The sequence below is a fragment of the Halyomorpha halys genome, unplaced genomic scaffold (genome assembly GCF_000696795.3).
Source record: "Halyomorpha halys isolate HHAL.00 unplaced genomic scaffold, Hhal_1.1 Scaffold485.1, whole genome shotgun sequence".
NCBI lineage: Eukaryota > Metazoa > Arthropoda > Insecta > Hemiptera > Pentatomidae > Halyomorpha > Halyomorpha halys.
Genome location: NW_027114369.1, coordinates 438,227 through 462,110, shown reverse-complemented (window position 1 = coordinate 462,110; position 23,884 = coordinate 438,227). Strand labels below are relative to the sequence as shown.

The 23,884-nt window shown below is 28.3% G+C and overlaps 1 protein-coding gene across 1 annotated transcript; it reads right to left on the bottom strand.

The window, feature by feature from the left end:
* Nucleotides 1–23,844, bottom strand: Hsc70Cb (heat shock protein 70Cb). The gene is made up of 14 exons (XM_014424953.3): nucleotides 23,578–23,844; nucleotides 22,583–22,778; nucleotides 21,175–21,297; nucleotides 20,823–21,056; nucleotides 19,290–19,534; nucleotides 18,819–18,895; nucleotides 18,477–18,732; nucleotides 17,652–17,779; nucleotides 14,999–15,222; nucleotides 6,665–6,811; nucleotides 5,463–5,605; nucleotides 5,254–5,350; nucleotides 1,675–1,836; nucleotides 1–361 (listed from the first exon to the last, which is right to left on the bottom strand). Exons 1-14 carry the CDS (start codon nucleotides 23,691–23,693, stop codon nucleotides 56–58), a joined length of 2,454 nt encoding a protein of 817 aa, XP_014280439.1. The 5' UTR covers nucleotides 23,694–23,844; the 3' UTR covers nucleotides 1–55.
* Between the last annotated feature and the right edge of the window lie 40 nt (nucleotides 23,845–23,884).

The window sequence follows — 23,884 nt, the reverse complement described above, 5'->3', positions numbered from 1 at the left end:
TAACAGTTATTAATACATATATTGTAAGGGAAAGGACAAACATGAAATAATGTGTCTAATTATCAACTTCCATATTTTCTTGTTTCCGTTGATTCTGCTCCCCATGGTGGTCTTCCGTTTTACTATTCTGATGGGAATCAGATTGTGAGTTATTTTTCTCATTATCACCAGCAGGCTCTTGAGGAGGTTCGACCTTTGGTTTGGGTTTGTTCATAACAGAGGAAACAGTACTATCTAGATTTTTCTTCTCTGACCTAATTTGCACAGTGGTAACTGGTGGATCCTGGGTTTTGGGACATGATGAAAGAGCAGACCTTTTTTCTTCAAGCCACTTCGCCGCAGAGCAAATAGCTTCTTCAACCTAACCAACAAAAAATCAAGAATAATAAAAGCAAAGAATTTAAATAGTAGAACATAAAAAAAACACAAATTCTGCCATTAAATAAAAGAGTCAACAGTATTGACCAATATTTAATAAAATAAATAATTTTTAACAATAAAAAAATCACAAAACATTCTAAACTATTTTCATTTTTTTTTCTTCTTACCTCCTTTATTAAATAGATAATTAATACATATCTAAATACGAGGGTGGTTTAAAAAGTTCTCGGAATCACTGCTAGATGTCAGTGCTAGAGCAACAAGGTTCCCGCGCAATAATCACTCATCCTTTGTGTGTGAACCATGGCGTGAGTGGTAGTGATGACTCTTTGTTGTTGTTTTATGCGTAGTGATTAAGTACTTTGTAAAGAAAGGTATGAAAGCAAAGGAAATTCATGCCAACTTTCAGAACACACTGGAGGACTCTGCTCCTTCATATTCAAATCTTGTCAAGTGGATCAGCGAGTTTAAATTTGGTTGGGAGAGCTTAGATGATGATCCACGTAGTAGTCGGACAAGAAGTACAACGACCCCAGAATTTATCGCAAAAGTGTATAAAAAGGTCATGGAGGATCATTGACTTAAAGTACGCGTGATTGCTAAAGCTGTAGGGATGTCATCTGAACGGGTATATCACATTTTAACCGAAGAATTAGGAATGAAAAAATTATCCGCAAGATGGGTGCCGCGGCTCTTGACATTGGACCATAAACAAACTCCATGGTAGACTTATCTGACTTCTTAAACAGACAATTATAGCGAGTAGATTAGTCAATGTATGACATGTCATAATCTCACACAAGATCATAACACAAAAAAGGCAATCCTTCCCCACCGGACCCGGCGCACCCCGGGAAGTGACTGTCCTATATCACTTTTGAAATATTAGCTTAAAACGGGAAGAGGAAACTTTAAGATAGTTAAATCGAGCAATATTTAAAAAGTGCCTGAAATTGAAAAACGGCATTGTTTTTAATTTAAAACAATTGCCAGATTGCTATTTTAAATTTTTAAATAATCACTGTCCAATTAAAGCAATGGGCAAAAAAGCTCAGAATGCATGAAAAACACAAAAGTTTCTAGTATCCTTCAGCTTTAGCTTTAATGTTTACAAGTTTCCAAAAAAATGAGACTAATAGAAAACAGGAACTGATCAGGACCCATTTAAAGAACTTTAACAAACTAGATGAAATGTCATCAGTATAATAAAATTCATTGACCTCCGTTAAATAAATCAAATATACTCGTTTAATATTCGTGATGAAAGAAAATTAATAAAATAATTCTTTTTACCTTTGTGACCTCATCTGGTAAGAGATGGTTATATTTCTCATCACCAGCTCTATATTGACTGACTACTTTCTGAGATAACTGTATACAATGAGAGAGTTCTTCAAGGGCAGCAGAGCGAGATTCAAACTCCATCCTTCTATTTTTAATGGGTTCTCCAAATATCTGTTAAAAAAAAAGGTAAAAATTTTAATTAATCAAAATGTACCTAATCGTAAAAAGCTGTATTAATGTCTCAGGAAAGTTTACCATAACTTAATCTTATTACCAATTACTAATTTATTGTAATGCCCCATTTATGCCAATTACATTCTCTAAATATAATTTTTATTATGTATGACACTTTTTATTATAAATTTTGAGGAAAGTGAATAAATTTTCTATCTTTTTCATTCAATTTAAGTTTTCAATTAAATTTTCAACTTTGAATTATTTTTACTTATTAACGAAAGTTGCAACAAAACAATTGCAATTTTTAATTTTTTAAGCTTTCACAGCTTTAACATAAGTGTTCTATTAGATTTGAGAAACATCATTATTGATTATTTCACATTTATTTCACGTGTGTATTCATAATAAAACATATGGATTCCTTAAACCGCAGACACATGCGACCTGTCAGGTTCTCTTTGATTATAACATTTACTTATTGTTGTAAACATTTTTTTGATTAGCAGAGCAATGGAGATCACTTATCATTCACCTTTAATTAATGTTTGGTGTGTTTCATGTTACCCACACTGTATGCTGTTAAAAAGACCTGATAGGTATCTTGTGTGTTTCTTGCAGAGTTGGACAAATATTATTCAAATGACGAGAGACGAATACTTTTTTATTCGTGAATTTTATACTCGAATAATCAATTATTTATACAAATCATATGATTAACCATCTGAAATTTTTTTCATTCGTCATTATTTTACACGAATAATCAATTATTCGTACAAAAACATATGATTGACCATTCGAATACTTTTTCATTCGTCATTATTTTACACGAATAATCAATTATTCGTACAAAACATATGATTAACCATCCGATTACTTTTTTATTCGTCATTATTTTACACAAATAATCAATTATTCGTACGAAACATATGATTAACCATCCGATTACTTTTTTATTCGTCATTATTTTACACGAATAATCAATTATTCGGGCAAAACAATGCGAATACATTTATATTCGTCCATTTTATAGAAAAATAATCTCTTGTTCGAAAAAATTAAATGATTAACAATTCGAATAAGTTTGTATTTGTATAAAGACGACATTTTTTGTCTTACAATTATACATAGATATATTTTATGATCGGGTATAGATCAATTTTAACTTTTCTGATTTTTAACATATAAGGGTCCCTTTTTATGTTTTGGGATATGTAGAATATGAAAATACAATCGATTTAATTTAACTTTTCTGATTTTTAACATATTAAGGTCCCTTTATATGTTTCGGGATATGTAGAATATGAAAATGCTATCGCTTTAATTATCGGGTATCAATTTATTTTAACTTTCTTGATTTCTAACATGTTAGGGACCCTTATATGTAACGAGATATGCAGAATATGAAAATGCTATCGATCTTAAGACTGCATATCAATTAATTTTAACTTTCTTGATTTCTAATATGTCAGGGTCTCTTTATATATGTTGAGATATGTAGAAGAAGAAAATGCTATCGATTTATATGAACTTTTCTGATTTCTAACATGTTAGGGCCTCTTTAAGTTTTGAGATATGCAGATTTCTTATCTTAGTTAAAATAAATCAATACACGACATTAAAATCAATAGTACTTTTATATTCTGCATATCTCAAATCATATAAAGGGACCCTAACATGTTCGGGATCAAGAAAGTTAAAATGGACTATTAGATCTATACACGATCATAAAATCAATAGCATTTTCAGTTTTGATATATAATGAAACATAACAAGAGACCCTAACATGTTAGAAATCAGAAAAGTTCATATAAATTGATACGGGATCTTCAAGTCGATAGTATTTTCATATTGTACATATCTCTAAACATATAAAGTGACCCTAACATGTTCAGGATCAAGAAAGTTAAAATAAATCGAAGCCCGATAATTAAATCGGTCATAAATTCAATAGCATTTTCATTTTTGGCATATATTGAAACATATAAAGAGACCCTAACATGTTAGAAATCAGAAAAGTTCACATAAATCGATAAGCGATCACAAAATCGATATCATTTTCTTATTCTGCATTCCTCAAAATGTATAAAGGGACTGTAACATGTTAGAAATTGGAAAAGTAAAAATAAATCGATATGCGATCTTAAAATCGATATCATTTTCATATTCTGCATTCCTCAGAACATATAAAGGGACCGTAACATGTTAGAAATCGGAAAAGTAAAAATAAATCGATACGTGATCTTAAAATCGATATCATTATCATATTCTGCATACCCGAAAACCAAAAAATTAGCCCTTATGTGTTAGAAATAATAAAAATTAAAATAAATCGATAGCATTTTCGTCTGAATATGTGAGATAGGACCCTCATACATTAGAAATTGAAGGTGGTAAAAAAAAATAAGTGAATTTAAAAAAAAATTTTTTATTCGAATAATATGTATTTGAATAATTTTTCATACGACCAATTTTTTATTTGATTGAAATAATATTTTAAATATTCAAATAAAAAAGTATTCGGGTTGTTTAGTCATATTTTTATTTGAATAAAAATTTATTCGTCTCTCGTCAATCAAATAAAAACTTCGAATAAAAAAGTATTCGTCTCTTGCCAATCGAATAATTTTTGCCCAACTCTGATTTCTTGGCATATATCCTCATTTTTGTGTATCAGTTATAAGTAGTTACTGGATTTAATTTGATATTTATATTCTCTCTTTGAACACTCATGCCTTAGAATCTTAATAATCCTGTTAAATAGACTTGAGATCGTTGGCTGGTTGTATGTGGAAAAATTACTGATAAAAGACAGATATATAATTTTCAGAATCCTAGCGATGTCAAAGAAATAAAATGGGCTCTATTTGAACAAAAGAAGATTAGCCCAAAATAATGGGCAGTGAGGATGATAAATGGAAAAGGTAACAGAAGAATGGATAAAGATTGATACAAACCTGGAGTGCTTCAAATGACTTCCTGAACACCTAAACGGACGACTGAGATGAAGATTATTTTGTTCATTACATAAAAAAAATGTCCTGTCTTCTGATGATAGGAGAAAACTCTTCTACATCAAAAGAGGGGCAAATCGAACAAATTGACCGGTAAAATAGGGACAAAAAATAAGATCGTTCTATCATTGAATCATTCTTCTAAACTAGCAATGAATCACAGGATTAAATCCAGGTAAAATTTATCTTTGTCTGAGCAATCAAAAGTATAAAAAAAAAAGGAAAAGGCATCAGAAAGTGTATTTTCTAAATACAAATCCTTAATGAAACTTTTGAAGTCATTGCCCCAGATTTATTTTTTATTAAAGAGAATATTAAGTTTTATGTTTAATGGAGTGAACCATGTTTTCCAAATTCCTTATTAATAACACTGTAATAAGGTTAATACTGTCATACATACCTTCAATTCCGATAATCTGTCGACATAAACCTGCCTAGTACAATCCTCCCCTTCTTCATATAACCAAGATTCCATGTCATCCAACTGTTTTACATACCTATAAAAATTAATAATACAATGAATACAATAATGAAGTTCTGAGATATTATGTAGTAACTAATTAGGAATATAGCTCAATTTTATTCTCATTTGGTATAAGAAACACTTACTTATCTCTATCACCAGCAATAACAAAGTGAGCAAGTTCATCATCAGAGCTAATTTTCCCTCTTAAATCATAAACATATTCTTCCAATGCATTCCTAGCATCTGACCTTTCCCTCTCTTGTTTATCATTAGCAATTAATTTGCACTAATAAAAAAAAAAAGAAAATAAAATAAACACATTTTGTGCTTAATTAAAATATTTCTACATTATAGATCAAAAACGCCTTGGCCACACTTTTTTCAAAGATTTAAATACTTTATTTTAATCACAAACATCAATAAAAATTGTTTATAAATGGTTTTTGAATCAATATTTTCGATTTATAACTTCATATACAATTAAATTAATAAAAATAGATATTTCTCTCAATTTTTTTTGTAACTTTAATTTTAAAAATAATGAATAACAGGAATTTGTTTAAAAAAAAATTTCATTTTACATCTCTTGGTTGCACTCAATAATACCAGATTTATAATCACGACAAAGTAAACCTCAAAGACTTGTTTATAAAGATTCTAAAATGCTATTTCAGATATTTTGATTTCTTACTCAGATAAAATCTTCTATTTCCCATAAACTGATTATTTCGGAAAACCTATTTATTCTTCTTCATACCAGCATTAAAGTTTATATGGTTTGTGAAATAAGTGTGAAATTTTTGAGTGAACTTATTTTTTAATAGTATCAACAGATAATAGTAATGAGAAATATCTTGCATTTGGAAAATACTTAGTGAAATGTAATATTAGTGAAACATTAAAAGCAGCCAATAACACATTTCGATAACTAACTAATCTAACTTGATTATGTTCTGGCTTTGGATATCAACAACATTTATAATTCTGAAGCATTGACAATCAAGTAAACGTAAATTTATTATCAATCAATTCAAATGTTTAAAATAATATTATTTCATCCTCAAGTTCAAAAATTTATTCAATTAAGCATTATAAATCAAACATCAAAAATAGATTTACTTAACAAAATAAATTGTCCACACCATGGTAACATTACTCAGATGAACAGACAACCTACAACCTTAAAAAAATGGTACATATGTGCAATGCAACTTAGATGAATCAAAGCTATTAAACAACCACATTAGAAATCAGTAGTGCAATGCTTTTAAATATTAATCTTCAGCTATAAAATAAGTAATAAATATACATAATATCTTACTCTTTTCAGTTTTATTATATTTACCTCCAATTCTTGGCATTCATTGAGGAGAGTTTGAGAAAATCCATGGGTAATGGCATCTATTGGTAGATCGATTGTTTTGGTGATCTGTTTCTTTTTCTTGCCTTCTTTTTTATCTGGTTTTTCATTTCCTTTTTCTGATTCTTCCATCTAAAACAAAATTGATTAGTAATACACAACTAATGTAAAACTTAAGGACTGGTTGCTGGTCCAGGATTGAATTAAACTTAGTCAAAATAAACATCTAGAATAAATAAGTCAGTCAACATTTTTTTAACAGTTTAATGCCTTTCTTGTAGAACGAATTGTCAGGACCTCAACAAATTTTTTAGCTTCCTATATGACTTCATTTTTGAAAAACCTCTTGCTCAAGAGTTCCCTACTTGCTGAATACTTTGGGGCTAGAGAAAACAAATTCTGAGTGGAGGGTATCATATTCCTAGATCTGAAGAAAACAGGAATGGTCACAGTCTGGAGATATATAAAAAAAATGTTTTCTTAAAATGAAGGTTGTTTAAGTCCCTCCTGCACACAAGAATTAGGCATATCTATCAGGCCAAACTAAGGATAAACAAGGTCTTTATCTGTCCCTTTCTTTTAGATCAAGCAGGAACTTAGTCCAAAATAAAAGCAGTTAAGAATCGACTTAGTATATTTCAAAGTAGAGTATTGAGAAGGATTGACTGTCCTATCCTAGAAAGGAATGCTAGACAAAGATGTACCAATAAGGAACTCTATAAGCAATGAAAAAACATAGATATGGTGAAGTTTGTTAAGTGTCGGATACCTCATAATACTGATCCAATTAGCAAGGATAGAAGACTCCAAAAAACTACTCACTAAGGTCAGACCCTGCAGAGTTGGAAGATCAGCAGATGCTAGGATGCTTCTTGAAAATCAAAATGGAAGAACAGGAGCAAAAAATAGATCCTACTGAGGGGAGGTTGCTAGGCAAGGCTTAGATTCAGTAATGGACTATTCCTCCATTCAATAAATAATTAGTAGTGATATGTGAACTTATATCTTTAAAATGTCTAAAAAATTAGAATAAATGCACCTAGATGTTCTTTCATTTTCTATAAATATTTAATCGTTATAAAGGTTGGAAAATGGAATTATTATACTTCCCATTTTGTGATTATTCCTTGATCTATGGAAAAAGTCAATAGAACCAGCAAGATTTTTTACTCCATTTAACCGATATTTTGTTTTAACACCAAAATAAACAGTATCTAATAAAGTGATTATTCCCAGTAACCGTTACCCTCATTAGGCTGACCCAATGAGGGCTAAATTCTATTCTATTCCTCTACTTCATTAACACAATCAATTTCTCAGATGATTTTCACTCAACGAAATTCTATCTCAAATTAAAACAGTAGTGAACTCATAGCTCAGAGCACAAAGAATCAATAGATAATTAAATGTATTATGAGAAAATTATAAGTAACTATAGTCATAGCAACTATGGAATAGAGCATTTATAAGTTAGATTTTCTAAATAATTATGAAAATGGATTAGAAATGCTGAAGAAACCGTACTTGAGGAAAATCAGCGGGGTAAAATACTACTTTATATTTCAGCACCAGAAGAAATTATTTATTTTTAAAAATGAATTTTAAATATTTTTAAAAACAATAAAATAAAAACACATGAAGGGTCTAGAGTTATGTACTTGATAAGGAAGTACTGTTGCTTAGGCATAACTTGATATTTAGACATTAATACTTGAAATAGCACAAATCCCATCTTTTAATATTAATGCATTATATTTTAGTATTAACACTAAAATATAATGCTGTAAACGTTATTTAACGTTCATTTTAATTAGAGTAAATAAAAATTAGTTTTAAATAACGTTTACAGCATTATATTTTAGTATTAACACAATATTTTAAGGATAAAAACTTTTTCGGTTTAAAACAGCATTTTTAAGAGTTATTGTTTTCACGTTGGCATTTTCATTTCTTAAAGGGATGTAAGTCTATATTCATTTATCTATAAAAGCTAAAAATGCTATTTCTCTTAGTAGGAGGGCACTTTTGCATTTCGACAGTCATTTTTTAAAACAATATTTAAGGTGTGAAGAAGCAATAAATAAAGTAAGTACGATTAGCTAGCATTATATTATTATTTTTCAAACTATTATTAAAGTAAAATGCAGTTCAAAACATCAATAATGTTTACAAAGCTGTTATTTGTAACTTATACTGAATTTGTGTTTTAGAATATATAGTGGCTCTAATTACACCCAGGAAGCATTGTAAGGAAGTTTTTCACTAATATTTGTAGCCTATTTACTAGAAATTTAACTAAATATATCCCTCACCACCAAATAAATAAGATGAGAAGTAATTTTTTGCATTAGAAAGTTTCAATGTGGTCTTGTTTATTGAAGCTGAATCGGGTTGATCATAATGTCAAGAAGTGACCCTGAGGAGAGTGTTGGTGCAGACTAAGGTGGACTGATGGAGTGGCAGTCAACACAAGAAGCTTTTAAGGGATCAGGAACTGGAAGGCAGCAACACTAGACATAGCCAAATGGTGAAAGCCAAAACACACCCCAGGTTATAGTTGACTTGTGGCAACACCTCAGCAACCATGGAACTGCAGTGAAGCTCGCCTGCCTGGTAGGGTCGACTTTTATTTTGTGGTGGTCCTATGGAATGAAAACATGACCCTCCCACCATGGTTAGAATAGGGTGACCAACAAGTAGAATAACCACCCCTTATGCCAAAAATGGTTAGGTAAGGGGGAAAAATGAAATAAAACAGTAAAATTACTTAAAAGAATTTCAATGAACAACACGAATATAAATATTATTCATCAAAACAGAGAACAAATCTATAAAACAAGTACATAAACATATTACAATCCAGAAATCATCCGATCAAAAGTAAATTTTTTTTAGGAACCATTCAATCAGGTTAAGCATGCAACATTCCCATACGCAAGAGCTAACATCTTTTCAGTATAAAAATGTACATTAACAAAAACTAACAGGAAACATATTTAAATCAAAATATTTCACTATTGTTTTAAGATCTTAAAAAAGAACTTCAGTCTACTTTAAAATGGCACAATAATTTTTATGTTAATAAAAAACTACTTCAATAAGCTATCAAATACAGATGAGAAAAATAAGAGTAAATTAAATATGAATTAAATCATGTTATAATTCAGTAAATTTTTAGTTCTCTCAAAACCTGTACCTGATTTATAAACAGGCCAAAACATCAAGACATAGGAAAATTTCTTAAGGAATCGAAAAAAAATTCAGTTGAGTGTTATGAACACATTTGTTTAATGTTACATTACTTCATAATTGAATGCTGGCCAAATGAATCCTCACTCTTCCTTTTTTTTTTAGAGGTGAGAAGAGCTGATATAACTTGACACTCTAGAAGGCCTTAGGATTACACTAAGCAACTTTAGTCTAAACCTCAAGGAGAAATAGAGCAGAACAGGTAATTTTAGGGCACATATATGGCTCTATTCGGGGCAATCCTATACACCAATGAATTACTTTGGTGTTAGCTTTAAATCAGTAGGAAGGCACAGGATTTGTTTTAGTAAAATAATCCTTAACAATTATTCTGGTCTGTCAGTAATTTGTTTCACTAAAAGACACTATCCATACCCTTGCAGACATTAAATAGGTACGCATATACTCAGAGTATACATATGTATGTATATATGCATATCAAACCAGTCAAAGATTTATTAAGCCCAAACAAATAGTTTCATAAAATGAGAACTGAATAGAGGTACATCAATTATTCATCACACTACCCAGCATATAACATGGTATCCTCATATACCGAAAGTACTTTTAATGATCAAGTATTCCACATGCATTAAACAAACAAAAATCACACTTTTTTTTAACTTGACATATGTACTAACAAGCATTTTCTTATTTCAATATTACTAAAATAAAAAGCAATGGCTTCACAAACTGGATGTTCTAATCATAAGTTGAAAAGATGGTGACAGATAAATTATTATTCCTCATTAAATATACTGCTAACTTAAAAACTAAAATAAAACATTAAAATGAAGTTAACAGAAAAAGTAGATGTCCAAAACATTTTTAAATCAAAAAGAATTATATACCACCATTTATTAGTAGATTTTGAAGAATTAGATTTAAATTTAATCACAACTGCCACACTGAAACCATGATGATAGGGTGACGTAACTCCATCAATTTTTATAACCACTTAACTGATTTTGTAGTAATATATACACCTACTTTTTTCATTTCTTTTGATATAATTAAGTTAACATAATAGTAATAAAAATGAGACAAAAATTACAATATATTCACTTAAATATTAATAGTTTTAACTGACTATGACTAGATTTTTAATTGATATTGGACACATTATAACAGTACATAGCAAAAATAAAGTCTAAAATATTAAATTATACAATCTTGATTTGATAGAATAGCTTTAGCAGTAAATATATAAATAAAGACTTAAAATCAGTATTAAGTGCCAATACAATAAAAAAATAATTGTATTGTGAAATAGAAGGAAAAATTTTGGAATCAAAATTAATCTTTACTAAGAGCCTATGAGTTTCAAAAGAAAGCATCCAGTTTTTAAAAATGAAAATTCAACAACAAAGTTGAAATTTTTAAATTTAGTCAATCATTTTAAAGTGAATATTAGTTTGGTGAAAAATTAATTCCAGAATATTTAACTTTATAGGAAAAATTTCAATGGGACAATTATTAAAAATGGAAAGAAATAGAGGTATACCTCTTCACAATTTCTATAATGATATTAGACTAGTATATCAAAGGTTATTAACACTAACACTAGGAAGGTTATATCAATTCCTAAGGCCAATAAATAGTTATATAATTAATTAAACTCAAAAAAGTATAAATTAAGACTAAAACTAATTGCATCAATCAAAGGTTAGAGCATATAAATACATACATATTTACAACACTACATTATAATTAGATATTATGGATAATGGAAGGTCAGTAAATATTTTATTACGTAATCCTCAAAAAATTTAGTATTATTGATTTATTTTTCCTATCGTAATTATAATAAAACTTACAGACTGATTTTCTGATTGTCTATTACCCATAAATTATTATAAGATTATAATGATGATAAGCACTCTTTACCAATTCATACTAAAAATACAGTAGATATTTACAAAATGCTCTCTGATAAAAATTTGAAAGGAATAGACATTTTGTACAACAATTAATATACTTGATATAAAAATTCACATTGAATATTTCTGAGACAATGAAAATTTTTAATGGTATTGATTTCGGTCGATGAGGGATGAGTTACAGCAGATATAAATAAAAGTTAATTTTTTTTTTTTTTAAATATATATGAAGTAATGAGCACACATTTTGAAAATATCAATTTGAATGATCATTAATTAAAAAAACAGTACTTCCTTAACAATCATCAACTTAAGACCCTTCATTTCATTTATTTATTTCATAAACACAGTAGAATATGTTAACAGCTTCATGTTAAATACAACTATATTTATAAAAATTACATTTTTTTTTTTTTTTTAATTTTGACCTATATTGTTCAAATGCTATATATTTTTGGGATAGTGGTACAAGTGATCTTGGCATGTTGAAATAAAAATAAAACAGCACTTAAACACTTTAACTATCAACCTGATTTATAACTATTCTTTGAAGTGATTAACACTTAACTGTTTTAATTTAAATATAATTTTAGAGAAATATTGATTCATTTCAATAATGTTTAAGAATGAAGAGATTAAATTATCTCAATCCCTTCATCAAATAGCTCTTTTACTCTATATCATTATCATTATTTCTCTAATACTAAAAACATATAACGATATTATATTAAATATGATTTCATTAATCCACAATATTAAATAGATAACATTATTTGTTTTTTAATGTTCTATTAAATTAAAATTATATGATTCATAACTTACAATAAACAGCCAAATTTTTTCCCAGGATTTTATGATTAGATTTATGGATTAATTGTGACTTCATTAATCCATAGGAATCTGTAATTACATTTATTTTTCTTTCCTTTTCTATTAAATTAAAATCATAAGATGCTTCTAAAATACAATAAAGAGCCATACAGTAATTGAATTTTTTTCCAAGACTTAAGTTATTAGGTTTCTGGATTTATTTTTAATTCATAAGAAGCTGTAGATTACAGTTTTTCATAATATTTGTTATTCAACTAAAATTATTTAATGATTCATATCTTTTTTCCAAATATTTAAATTATTATATTTACAAAATTTATTATGATTTAATTAATCCAAAAGAATCTGTAGATTGCATAATTTATCCTATTCATTATTTATACACAAACAATATAAAAAATTGTAAAATTTTTTAACTTGACTGAATTATTTTAAAAATTCTAGTTTTAATTTCAACAAGAATTTGAGGACAATATGATAAGATTATATCACTTATGGGTAGAATAAAAACTCAACTACAAATTTATTCAATTTATTATTAATCATAATAATTACTTCAATAATTTTTAAAAATTTAATTATGGCATAAGATCAAAATCTTACTAAATTATTTTTGGCCTTCTTGGTGGTCTAGTAAATGACAATCATTGTGTATGAACTTAAATAGTTTGATATGAGAACCTGTGGGAAAGTTATTTAAGGGATTAATTGACAAAAATGGGGACACAGATAAATCACATGAAAAAAAAAATTGTAGAACCTGTGTTTATAAAAAATCAACTAATTAAATTAAATTAATTGAAAGTATTTATAAATAGAGATGTACTCATTTTAATTTTGAGTTGTAATTTGACACCTCAACACAGACTATTTAAGAAAATATATAAATAACTCCCACCAAATGCATGGTACATTAAATACTAATATTCTGACATGTAAATAAATCATGATGCAGAAACAGAATTAGTGACCATATAATAAAATATACATACTTAAAAATTAAGCTTTTATAAAATATAAATGAATAAGGTACATAAAATCTTGGAATTTATCAATTCCCTAAATATTATTGGCATTTAATTACACTGTTCAAAAACCACGAATGTTACAATCCGACCAGTAATATTTTACCTCACTGATCTTAAAAAATTATTACAACTTACTAACATCGAACTACTGGAACATAGATCTGCATGCTAACATATTTAGTAACAACAAACTGACAGGCTTTTCTCCATCCATGAATTTTCGTCCTTTTTTAAAATTAACTTACCTGATCAGTCCTAACAGAAGACCTCTGAACACTGTCATGTTCATGTTTACCAACTGAGCCTGATAAATTTGTAGGTTCAAATCGACTGTCATTTTTACGAGATACATTTTCTTCCACTTTTGTTTCATTTTCAGAACTGACTGTGGCTTTTCCCTTATCGTCGCCTTCTAGTGAACTATTCCGATGTTCACCTATAACTTCTGCAATTCTTCTTTTCTTGCCATATTGTGTACATAATTTCTCATGTCCGCCTAAGGACTGAAGGAATTTTTTATATTATAGTAAAATATATGTTTACAACTATTTACCACGGTAGAAAAACAATTGTTTTTCTTCTCCTACGGCTCATGCTATTTTATCTAAGAGAATTACAGTAAGTGATGAAAAATATACATGATTAAATAGTACAATTATTAAAAAAAAAAAATCATTTTGAAGTTTAGATATTTATAAATACTTTGCTTTGGGCGTTTTGAAAGAGAACTAATGAATAGAAAACTAATTACATCAAGAAATCTTCTCCTTTTATGTTTTTAAGACTGCCCATAACAGCACAAGGATAATTATGTCGCTTAAACTTAAATATGCAGAAGATTAATTTTACAAAAATAACAACTGATTATCATGTAATAATATACCCTTTTTTAATTAGAGTAATACAATTCACAGCAAAAAAGAAAAACATGATCTTAATGATATAAAATTAATATCATGATCATACAACAATCAAATTGCAATAAATATGTAAGCCAACTGACATCTTTCTAGGAAGAAAATTGCATTAGAATTTGTTAAAAATATAAAACATATTATTCCATTTCTACAGCAGGACAAATAATTGTACTAGTTGAGAAATGAGGAATTAAATCAATCAATACAGTTTGTGAAGGCAGAGCTTTGCTAACCAATCAGCATCATGTTCATAGGAACATTCACCATTTAAAAAAATACAACTATAGTCAAAGATTCAGTTGTAAATTTTAAGTCAACCAATTGCCACAATATGCAATGCACAATTGCCAGGAAATTTAGAAATAAGTATTTTAGTTAACAGGCCATGCAAGAACACTATGAGGAAAAATTTACCTGGTCGGCTTGGCCATTCTCCTGCGGCTGTTGATCATCTTTATTGTGATTGTTGCTATCTACATCCATGGAAGAGTCTTCATCTCCAACTTCTGCCTCTCTCTTTTCGACAAGAGATGCACCGACAATCGATACTATGCCATGAAGATTTATACGAGCTTTAACTTTAATCTTTGCAGATTCACCTTCAGATGTTGGTTTGACATCTTTTATGGTAAATTGACCTATTCAAATATAAAAGCTTGTTTCAAGATGAATTCAATATTAACACTGAATAATAAGGGTTGAGTGTGTTATGATTGTTAATTTCACTGTCTTTTCATAACTAAATTCTATATCAACCATAATGGTAATTTGCAAATGCTCTAATATCCCGTAGTTCTTAGATATAAATTATTATTACTTGTAATGTAGTCGTGAAATCAACAATGATTTAAGCTAAAACATTCATATTTGTATAGATCACTTAAAAATAAAGGTTGTGATTTTCTTATATTTTCATACACAGCTTTGTTGTTTAATTTTGAAAAAGAAAAAAAAAAAAAAAATTATTTCTCTATATGCTGGCACAAATTTCTACACAGAGTCCCAATTTCAAAGTGTCTCACAGTTTCATAGAGTTAAGTCATCAATCAATTTATATTACCACTTTAGATCAAAGAGTAAATGTAACATTATATAACTTGAAAAAAAAAAAAAATGAACTTTTACGACAAACGAAGCTGTTAAAAAATCCATTACAATGAAAAATAAAGCTATAAAATTAAATTTCACAGAGTTACGTAATCAATCAATTCATACCGGAAACCACTTTAGATCAAAGAGTAAATTCAAAATTACATAACTTGAAAAAAAATAAATTGAATTTTTTTATGAAATGAAGCTGTTAAAAAATCAATTACAATGAAAAATATAACTATAAAATTTAGAACACATTGAATCAACAACCTACATAAACTAAACATAACAAAATTATGGCTTTATGTAGATAAATACTATAGTGATATTTTATCTCTATTGTAAGAAAAAAAGTAAACTGTTGCCATGAACAGAATAGAGACATAGGAAGATGAATAATAAAATGTGAGTATTGTGAAAATATTTTAAAACTATTAATTAATATCAACAATATAGGGAAAATATTATTATTTTGATGATAAAATGCATATTTTACAAATAAAAAGTCTGATTTATTCCATAAGTTTGAATTAAGAATTATTCACGATTTACATATAATTTCTTTGAAATATAGGTTATCAGATGTATTAATTATCATTTTAAAGCATTATGTTGATAACATTTATTTAATCAACTGTATGTAAAATGACTGTTTCATAATTTTGACTCATAAATTTAAATATTTGAATAATTGATAATTAGGGCAAGGTTTTTTCACTATACTGGAACAATGCAGTCTTTATAAAACAAATACCGATTGTCATGCATTTGTTTTTAATGATATATATTAACCATACGAACTTAAAAAAACTTGTTATTTTACGTTTATCAAGTGAATTAAGTTTCTAAGAACCCAAAAACTAATTAAAAATTATTTTTGAATGTAAAAGATACAATGAAGTGTTAATAAAAAAGAAAAAAAGACTTTCATTAGTTAAAACAATTTTACTTACATAAAACAATTATTACTTTTAAAAAAGTAGTGGAAATGTTTTCGCTAAAGTATGAAGATTGTTAAATGACAAACATAATAACTTTAAATAAGAATGAACTGTGAAATGTTAAATAAATTTCTAATAAATGATCATGATATAATAAAAATAATAATTGTTCAACTTAATTATTTAGAGATAACTTAAGTGAAATGGAAAATTGTAGATTTATTTTAACAACTATTCCTGACTGTCCCGAATTGTACGTAGCATGCGCTGTACAGGTTTAGGGAGAGAAAAACGCATACTACACATGATCTGTACAGTTCCGGACAGTCAGAAGTGGTTGTTGAAACAGACCTTATCAAGTAGGCTCAAGAAGAAAACTAACCAAATAAATATGAACTTCAAATAGAATACCTACAAACAAGTATTTTATGAAATTTTAAATCTTGTAATTTTAACATTTAATTTAAATTTATGTTATTTATACTTATAAAAGGGATTAAATTTCTTATATATATTAATGTATATGTGATTTACAAAATAATAAAAACTTGTAGTCAGATGCAATTTTATTATAATTTTTATAAATAAAGCTAACATTAGTACAATATAATTATATAGAAGATTAATCTAATAAATTGATTTATTCTAAATTTGATTTAATCGATTCTTTATAACACTATTAAATTGATGAATGTAAAACAGTAAATTTATTTAAAATTAAATAAAAAAGAAATAGAGGGTTTAGTAATCGGTTATTATTATTATCTTTATTTAAAATATAAAATATATAAATTATTATTATTAAATGAAAACAAAAATATTTTAATTATAAATTGCAAACAAACATTGAGAAATAAGTAATACAATACATTTTTGTAATGTAGGATTCGACTTATGTCAAATTCAACTTAATTTTTATTCAAAGGAATGGAACCTGACATACACACTGTATATATAGTTTTTCTTAAATTTTCATCAATATTAGTAATAAAAAATAAAAATGAACTTAATAAAAAATAATGTAAAATACTAACCAATAAATCTATCAGGATAAGGTGTATTGCAATTATAATATGCCTTTATATCAAAATTTTCTTTCCTGTAAAAGGTAAGAACTTTGCTAAATGGCATAGCGTGAAACTTAGGGAATACCTCCAATACCCTGAAACAGCACCAAAGCAATTTTAGTCAAATCTTACCACACATTGAACACTCTTTTATTTATAAATAAGAAATATATGTGCAAACACATCTTAAATAAAAATGAAGGGCAAATATGCACTGCGATACTGCAACATTTTCACTCTGAAATCATATCATTGTGGCTCTGATTCATTCGAGCCATGTTGAGGGAGATAGCTTAGGATTTAAAATAGCAATTTTTTAAGATTTCTAAAGAACAAGATTCTGATGAGCCAAAAGATTGGGTGGATTTGGGGGTCATTCAAAGATCGAATGAATGGGCATGATTTTTAATATTGTTTTATATAATATTGAAAGGTCAATGAAATCTAAATGAATGGCTTGGGACAAGAATGTGAAAAATCAGTTTTGAAATAAATTAGAAAGAGAATTTTGTCTATCATCCTCTTTTGTTTATCTATAAAGCAATTTAATTTTTGCATTCATTTCCCCAACACCATAACCACAACTTGTTTACATATTATATAATGGAATATAAAATATTAAATAAGAATTATACAATTATACAAAATTGCTCTACTAAAAAGTTTCATCATTCATTTTTTTAGAGTGATAAATCATAAGATTTTTATATTTTACATATCAAAAAGCTTAATAACTAAACTATTCAGCAGAGTAATTACAAAGTCGATTAATTGGTAAATACAAATACTAACCCATCCTCTTTATTCGGAGAATCCCAACAAAGGCTTACTGAGTAAGGATAAACATCACCAACAGAAAATTCTCTAACACGCACAGCAGGAGAAAGCATTGCACACTGAAGAGCACATCCTCGTGCTACTGCTTCGTCTTGGTTTAAAGTCGTTGATGCTCCCTTTTTAAAGACTGATTCTATTAACTGTTTAATAGCAGGTATACGAGTAGAACCACCCACTATCTCAACGCTATGTATGTCATCCAATTTTAATCCTTAAAAAGAAGAAAACAGTTTTAATCAACAGGGCAATTTATTAGTACTGAAATTAAATTTCTTAATGTAAATCAGTGATACTTACTAGAGTCCTCAAAACATTTTTTAAGACATAATTCCACTCTATGAAATAAATGTGCACACAGACCTTCCATATCGGCTCTAAAAATAATCATAAAATCGCAGCATAATTAATATAATATTGATAACGATATAAAGAAATAGAAATAAGGCCAAATTATAGTATGGTGTGGGTACACTTAAATGTTTATGTCACTGAGGTCTAACAGTAATTACAAGATTATAAACAATTTTGATTATTATATATAATTTTTATAATTAGTCAATAAAATCTGTATTTTTAAAACTAAGAAAGGTCTCCTGGTTACACCAAAATATGCAGAATTAAAATCTTTTTTCCTCTTTCAAAATTTGATTGGATACAATAACCACACGTATTGAGATACTGACAATAACTTTTAAGGTATAAGGTACTTCATACACCCATAAACATAAAATAAAGTAATTTTTTGTAACACAGTAAAATAAAACGAACCTTTTCATATCTCCATGAACATCCTTGTCATCCATAAAACACTCAATGTTCAAAGGCAGATTGGTTGAGTTAGCAGACATTTGTTTCTTCAGTTTCTCAACCTCAGTGAGGAGGCGAAGGTAAGCCCTAGGATTAGTCCGTGGTCGAATTTTATATTTGGTTTCAAATTCATTGCAGAAGTGTTCTGCTAGAATTGTATCAAAATCTCTTCCACCTAATTTATGGTCAAACGCACTAGCTAACATCTGGAAACCGTTTAAGTTTAGTTATAAGAATAAGTATTAAAGATTGTTATAAGATTAAAATAAAAGTATAAGTATGAGCTGCACAAAAAAGCAACAGAGGTTTGTCATCATGGTGATATTTTCTCCTCATTTTTTAATAAGAAAACTTAAACCAACTTTGCTGAGGTAACTTTTTGAAATTTTGGGATTCAATTCTTGTCCAACTATACCAATGAGTATATGACCTGTTCAAGTATACTCAGGACATTTTGCGAGATAAAGGCACAAGAGAACCTTAAACGCTGGGATCTACCAATTTTGGTAATTGAAATTCCCAACCAATTCATGATTTTTTTAAGAATTTTTCTAGAAATTCCTCACATTCGCTACTTTTGTTAACTTCATATATAAAGGGTATTCACAACAACCTGATAACCCAATTACCTGGGTTTTCTACATCTAAAATAAAATTACCTTTCCTCCGCCAAATGCGGGAGTGAAAAAAAATTATGAAATTATCATAAAAAAACTCATAAATGACAATATTAATTTTTTTTTTTACTTATATATAGAATGAATTCCCAAACATACTCCTAAATTTTCCAACAAATGGACACCCAGTTAAGGTTCTTCTTTAGAAAACCCGAATTGAAAATTTTTCATTATCACAATATACTCCACAATCATAAATTTCATACATGATTAATAAATAAAAAAACAAACCTTATTTCCTTATTATCTTAACTGAACTTCCTTAAACTAAAATTTAGCCTAGGCTGACCCTAAAATTTTAAATTCTTTAAGTAATCATATTTTATTGATCAAAAAGGCATTGTCCTCTCCACACTTTTATTTCTGACCTATTTACGGTTAAAAACTTATAATAGCTGAAGTCATAGTTTCATTATTGTTTGATTATCACTTAGTTGTAAACATTCCTCATCTGATTACTTCTCTTGACCTAAGCATGTCCTTATTATTATTTAGTTTACCCCATGTACTTCCTCTTTTGCTTACATATTATCAGTAATCTTAATTTCATTTATTTCTTATATCAACTTTAAATATTTTATTTGTGCTATTGTTTCTTCATTTTTAGCACATAATAGTTTTTTTCAGAATTTACATCCAGTTATTAATACTAAAAGCCACAAAGGGCAGGTCAAATCAGCAAATAGTATTTAACAGTACACATTTAACAGAGGATGTGACCATCATCTATTAGATTAAATAGAATTATAGTAAACCAATATGCTACTATCACTTTACCTTTTAAGTATTAATATTATAAAATTTACTCATAACATACCTTTAGTTTACCACGATTAAACGCACAAGCAGATACTTGGAGGGAAGAATGCCCACAGTCAACAAAAATGACATTCCTAGGTTCTTCTTCTGGACCAGGTAAATCTTGCTTATAAATACCGTATGAGAGGGCTGTAGCAGTAGTCTCATTCATTAAACGTAAGACATTCAATCCAGAAATATGTGCAGCATCTAAAAGCGCTTTTCTTTCAGCATTAGTAAAATAAGATGGTACCTAGAAAGGAAAATGAGAAATGTAGAAAAAAGTTTTTAATAAATAAATCAAATAATTAATTATACAGCATTACAATTTACTTTAATAGAAATAAATAGCATAAATATGAGATACTTACGGAAATAACTACATCGTTAACTTTAGTCTTTAAAGCCTGTTCAGAGGTTTCCTTTAACTTAGTAAGAAGCATTGCAGTGATTTGTTCTGGAGTAAATGTGTGTTCTTCATCCATGTAATTAACCTAAACCCAAAATAAAAAAAATGTACCATAGTTACATAAAATTATATCAACACTCTTTTCAAACCAAGAGCATTAGGATCCTTATCAAATATCCTGTGGATATACTCTTCCTTAAAAAGATTCATGAAATTCCCAACTGATAAACGTTCTGTCAAATGACTAATGAAAATCAAATGAAACTTCTTATCATATTCATATTTTCCCAGTTTTTTTTTTTTATCCAAGTCACATGGTAAACATTTCCTATGAAAAATGAAGAGGAAAGAAAAACTCATTTATTGGTTTAATTAATGATAGCTGCCACAACATAGAAATAAAATGTAAAAATTAAGGCAGGAGTCCTCAACACTGCGTGTGGGGGTACTGGGGTACGCGACAACCTGCACCAGTTTTTTTTTCATAAATTTCACAATGTAAGTAACTTAATAATTATTATTATTTTTAAAATTATTTTTTTTATTTAAAAAGATTACTCAATTAAAATCATGAAAGAGCTTTAATATAAAAACTTCTACTTAAATAAATCATAGTTTATTTTTTGAAACAAACACAGTTTCAGGAAATATTCACTCCCAAGCTACTACAAGATGAAACTCATTGATAGTTCCCATTGTAGCAGTACTGTCGCACTAGATCCGACATGATAGTTTATAGTAAATATAGTATAGTATATAGTAGCAGCAAGCCATTCTTACGAAAAAGCCAGTTTACATAGTGACATTTCTAGCCTTGGCAGGAACTGTCACAGCCACTGCAACGGTTGAAGTGAATAATGGTTTCACTAATGACTTTTACAGGCAAGACATCACTGTCACACTAGGTATAGTGTGGCAGCTGACATTAAAAATTATAATAGTGAAGGTACTTTCATAGGAACATTTCTAACTGAACATATTCCTTTAATATGGTAGGTAATAAATTCTATAACTGTGTTTTCTAAAGTCTAGAAAAATATTGGGAAAATTAAAATAGAATCAGAATCTCAGATAATCAGAAGTTCCCTTATCTTTCAGAAGACAAGCTACACATAATAATATTCAATTAAAATAAATCTCTATACAATCTTTACTGTTAAAAAGAGATTAAACAAATCTAGATATATCAACAATAGGATTAATAAACAAAAGTAACATAATAAATAAAATTTTCTCGCCGAATTGGAACATTTTCAATCAAATTTAACACCTTAACATGGCAAGGTAACAAGATACCCAGTTATGGCAAGTTCGTCACAACATAGCTTGGCAGGATGATATAGACAATATTTAAAAAATAAAAATCATACCTTGATTCCAATTCCATTGTTGTGCTGGGAAGTCCTGTAAGTAAGGGTTTTAAGTTCTTCTTCTACTTGCGGATCATTAAGCTTTCGGCCTAGTAACCTTTTAAAACCATGGATTGTGTTTTTCATGTTTGTTACCATCTGGTTTTTTGCTGCTACGCCCAAAATTCGATTCCGACCACTGAATGCTACACATGATCTAAAACCAGAACAAGGGTAATATTCATAACCAATTTTATTTAAGCTACAAAAGTAAAATAATGTATCAGTATAATAATAAGTATAATTATATTAAAATTATTCCAGTTCAGTTTTAAGAAGAAATATTAAATTCTAATAAACCTTTAAACAGTAATAGTGGCAATAATAAATAACCTCAACAATATTGCTATCTTGTCATGACCACAATATTGATTAAACAATCTTCAAGAACAGAAACATGTATTAGTTACCTCACTACAGTAAACTTTGATGAAAGAAATGTATAAATTAATCAGTCATCAACTTAAATTTGTCTAGAAGCTTTTTAGAGAGTAAAAGAATTTGAATCAACCAAAACATTCTCACCATTACAAAATATTAGTTTCACTTAATTTCAATTTAATATATCATTACAACTTCCGAAACAGATAGTTTAAATGACAATTAATTAGATCATTTAAACAAATCAACAAATTATAGTTGACCTTGGAAACAGTATTACAAGAAAATTTGGGATGGTGAGTCAGGAAGGTGGTTGTAGAATTATCATAACAAATCCTTATTTGGAATTAAGCCTACATGATGTGGGTTGACTCAATTCAAGTCCAGGTGTCTACTTTAATAATTCATTGATTACTGGGTAAAAGATAACAATCGTAATCACAAATGAAACTTGATTACGTGATATCAATAGAAAATAGTACTAGAATTACTAATAAGCATAGCGATAGACCAATTACAATATGAAGTAACTATTGACATAAAACCTAAGTTTTTACTTCTTCCTAAATACTTACGGAGTAGCTCTGAGACTGTAATCATTAGCGATAGTTTCAATACCACCTGCACGAGCAACTGCTACGTAGCAAGATTCATTTCCAAAATCAATTCCTATTACTGACATCGCAGCCATTATTTAAAACACTATCGCTTTTTAAACACAGCACAAAACAACAGAGACGAGGTCAACACAGTTAGAGCACTTTACGTTAACTGAAAGGACAGCAATCCTGCACTCAACCGGCAGAAAGTTCTAGAACATGTGAAGTTAAGAACCCTATAGAACGTTATATCAATAGTTCACTGCTACCTTAATCACACTAA

Excerpts from the sequence above, each read along its gene's own strand:
- Hsc70Cb (XM_014424953.3), bottom strand. The coding sequence starts at position 23,693 with ATGGCTGCGATGTCAGTAATAGGAATTGATTTTGGAAATGAATCTTGC. Across the intron at positions 22,779-23,577 it reads TACAGTCTCAGAGCTACTCC|ATCATGTGTAGCATTCAGTG; the intron begins GTAAGTATTTAG and ends TTCTGGTTTTAG. Across the intron at positions 21,057-21,174 it reads TTAACGATGTAGTTATTTCC|GTACCATCTTATTTTACTAA; the intron begins GTAAGTATCTCA and ends TTTCCTTTCTAG.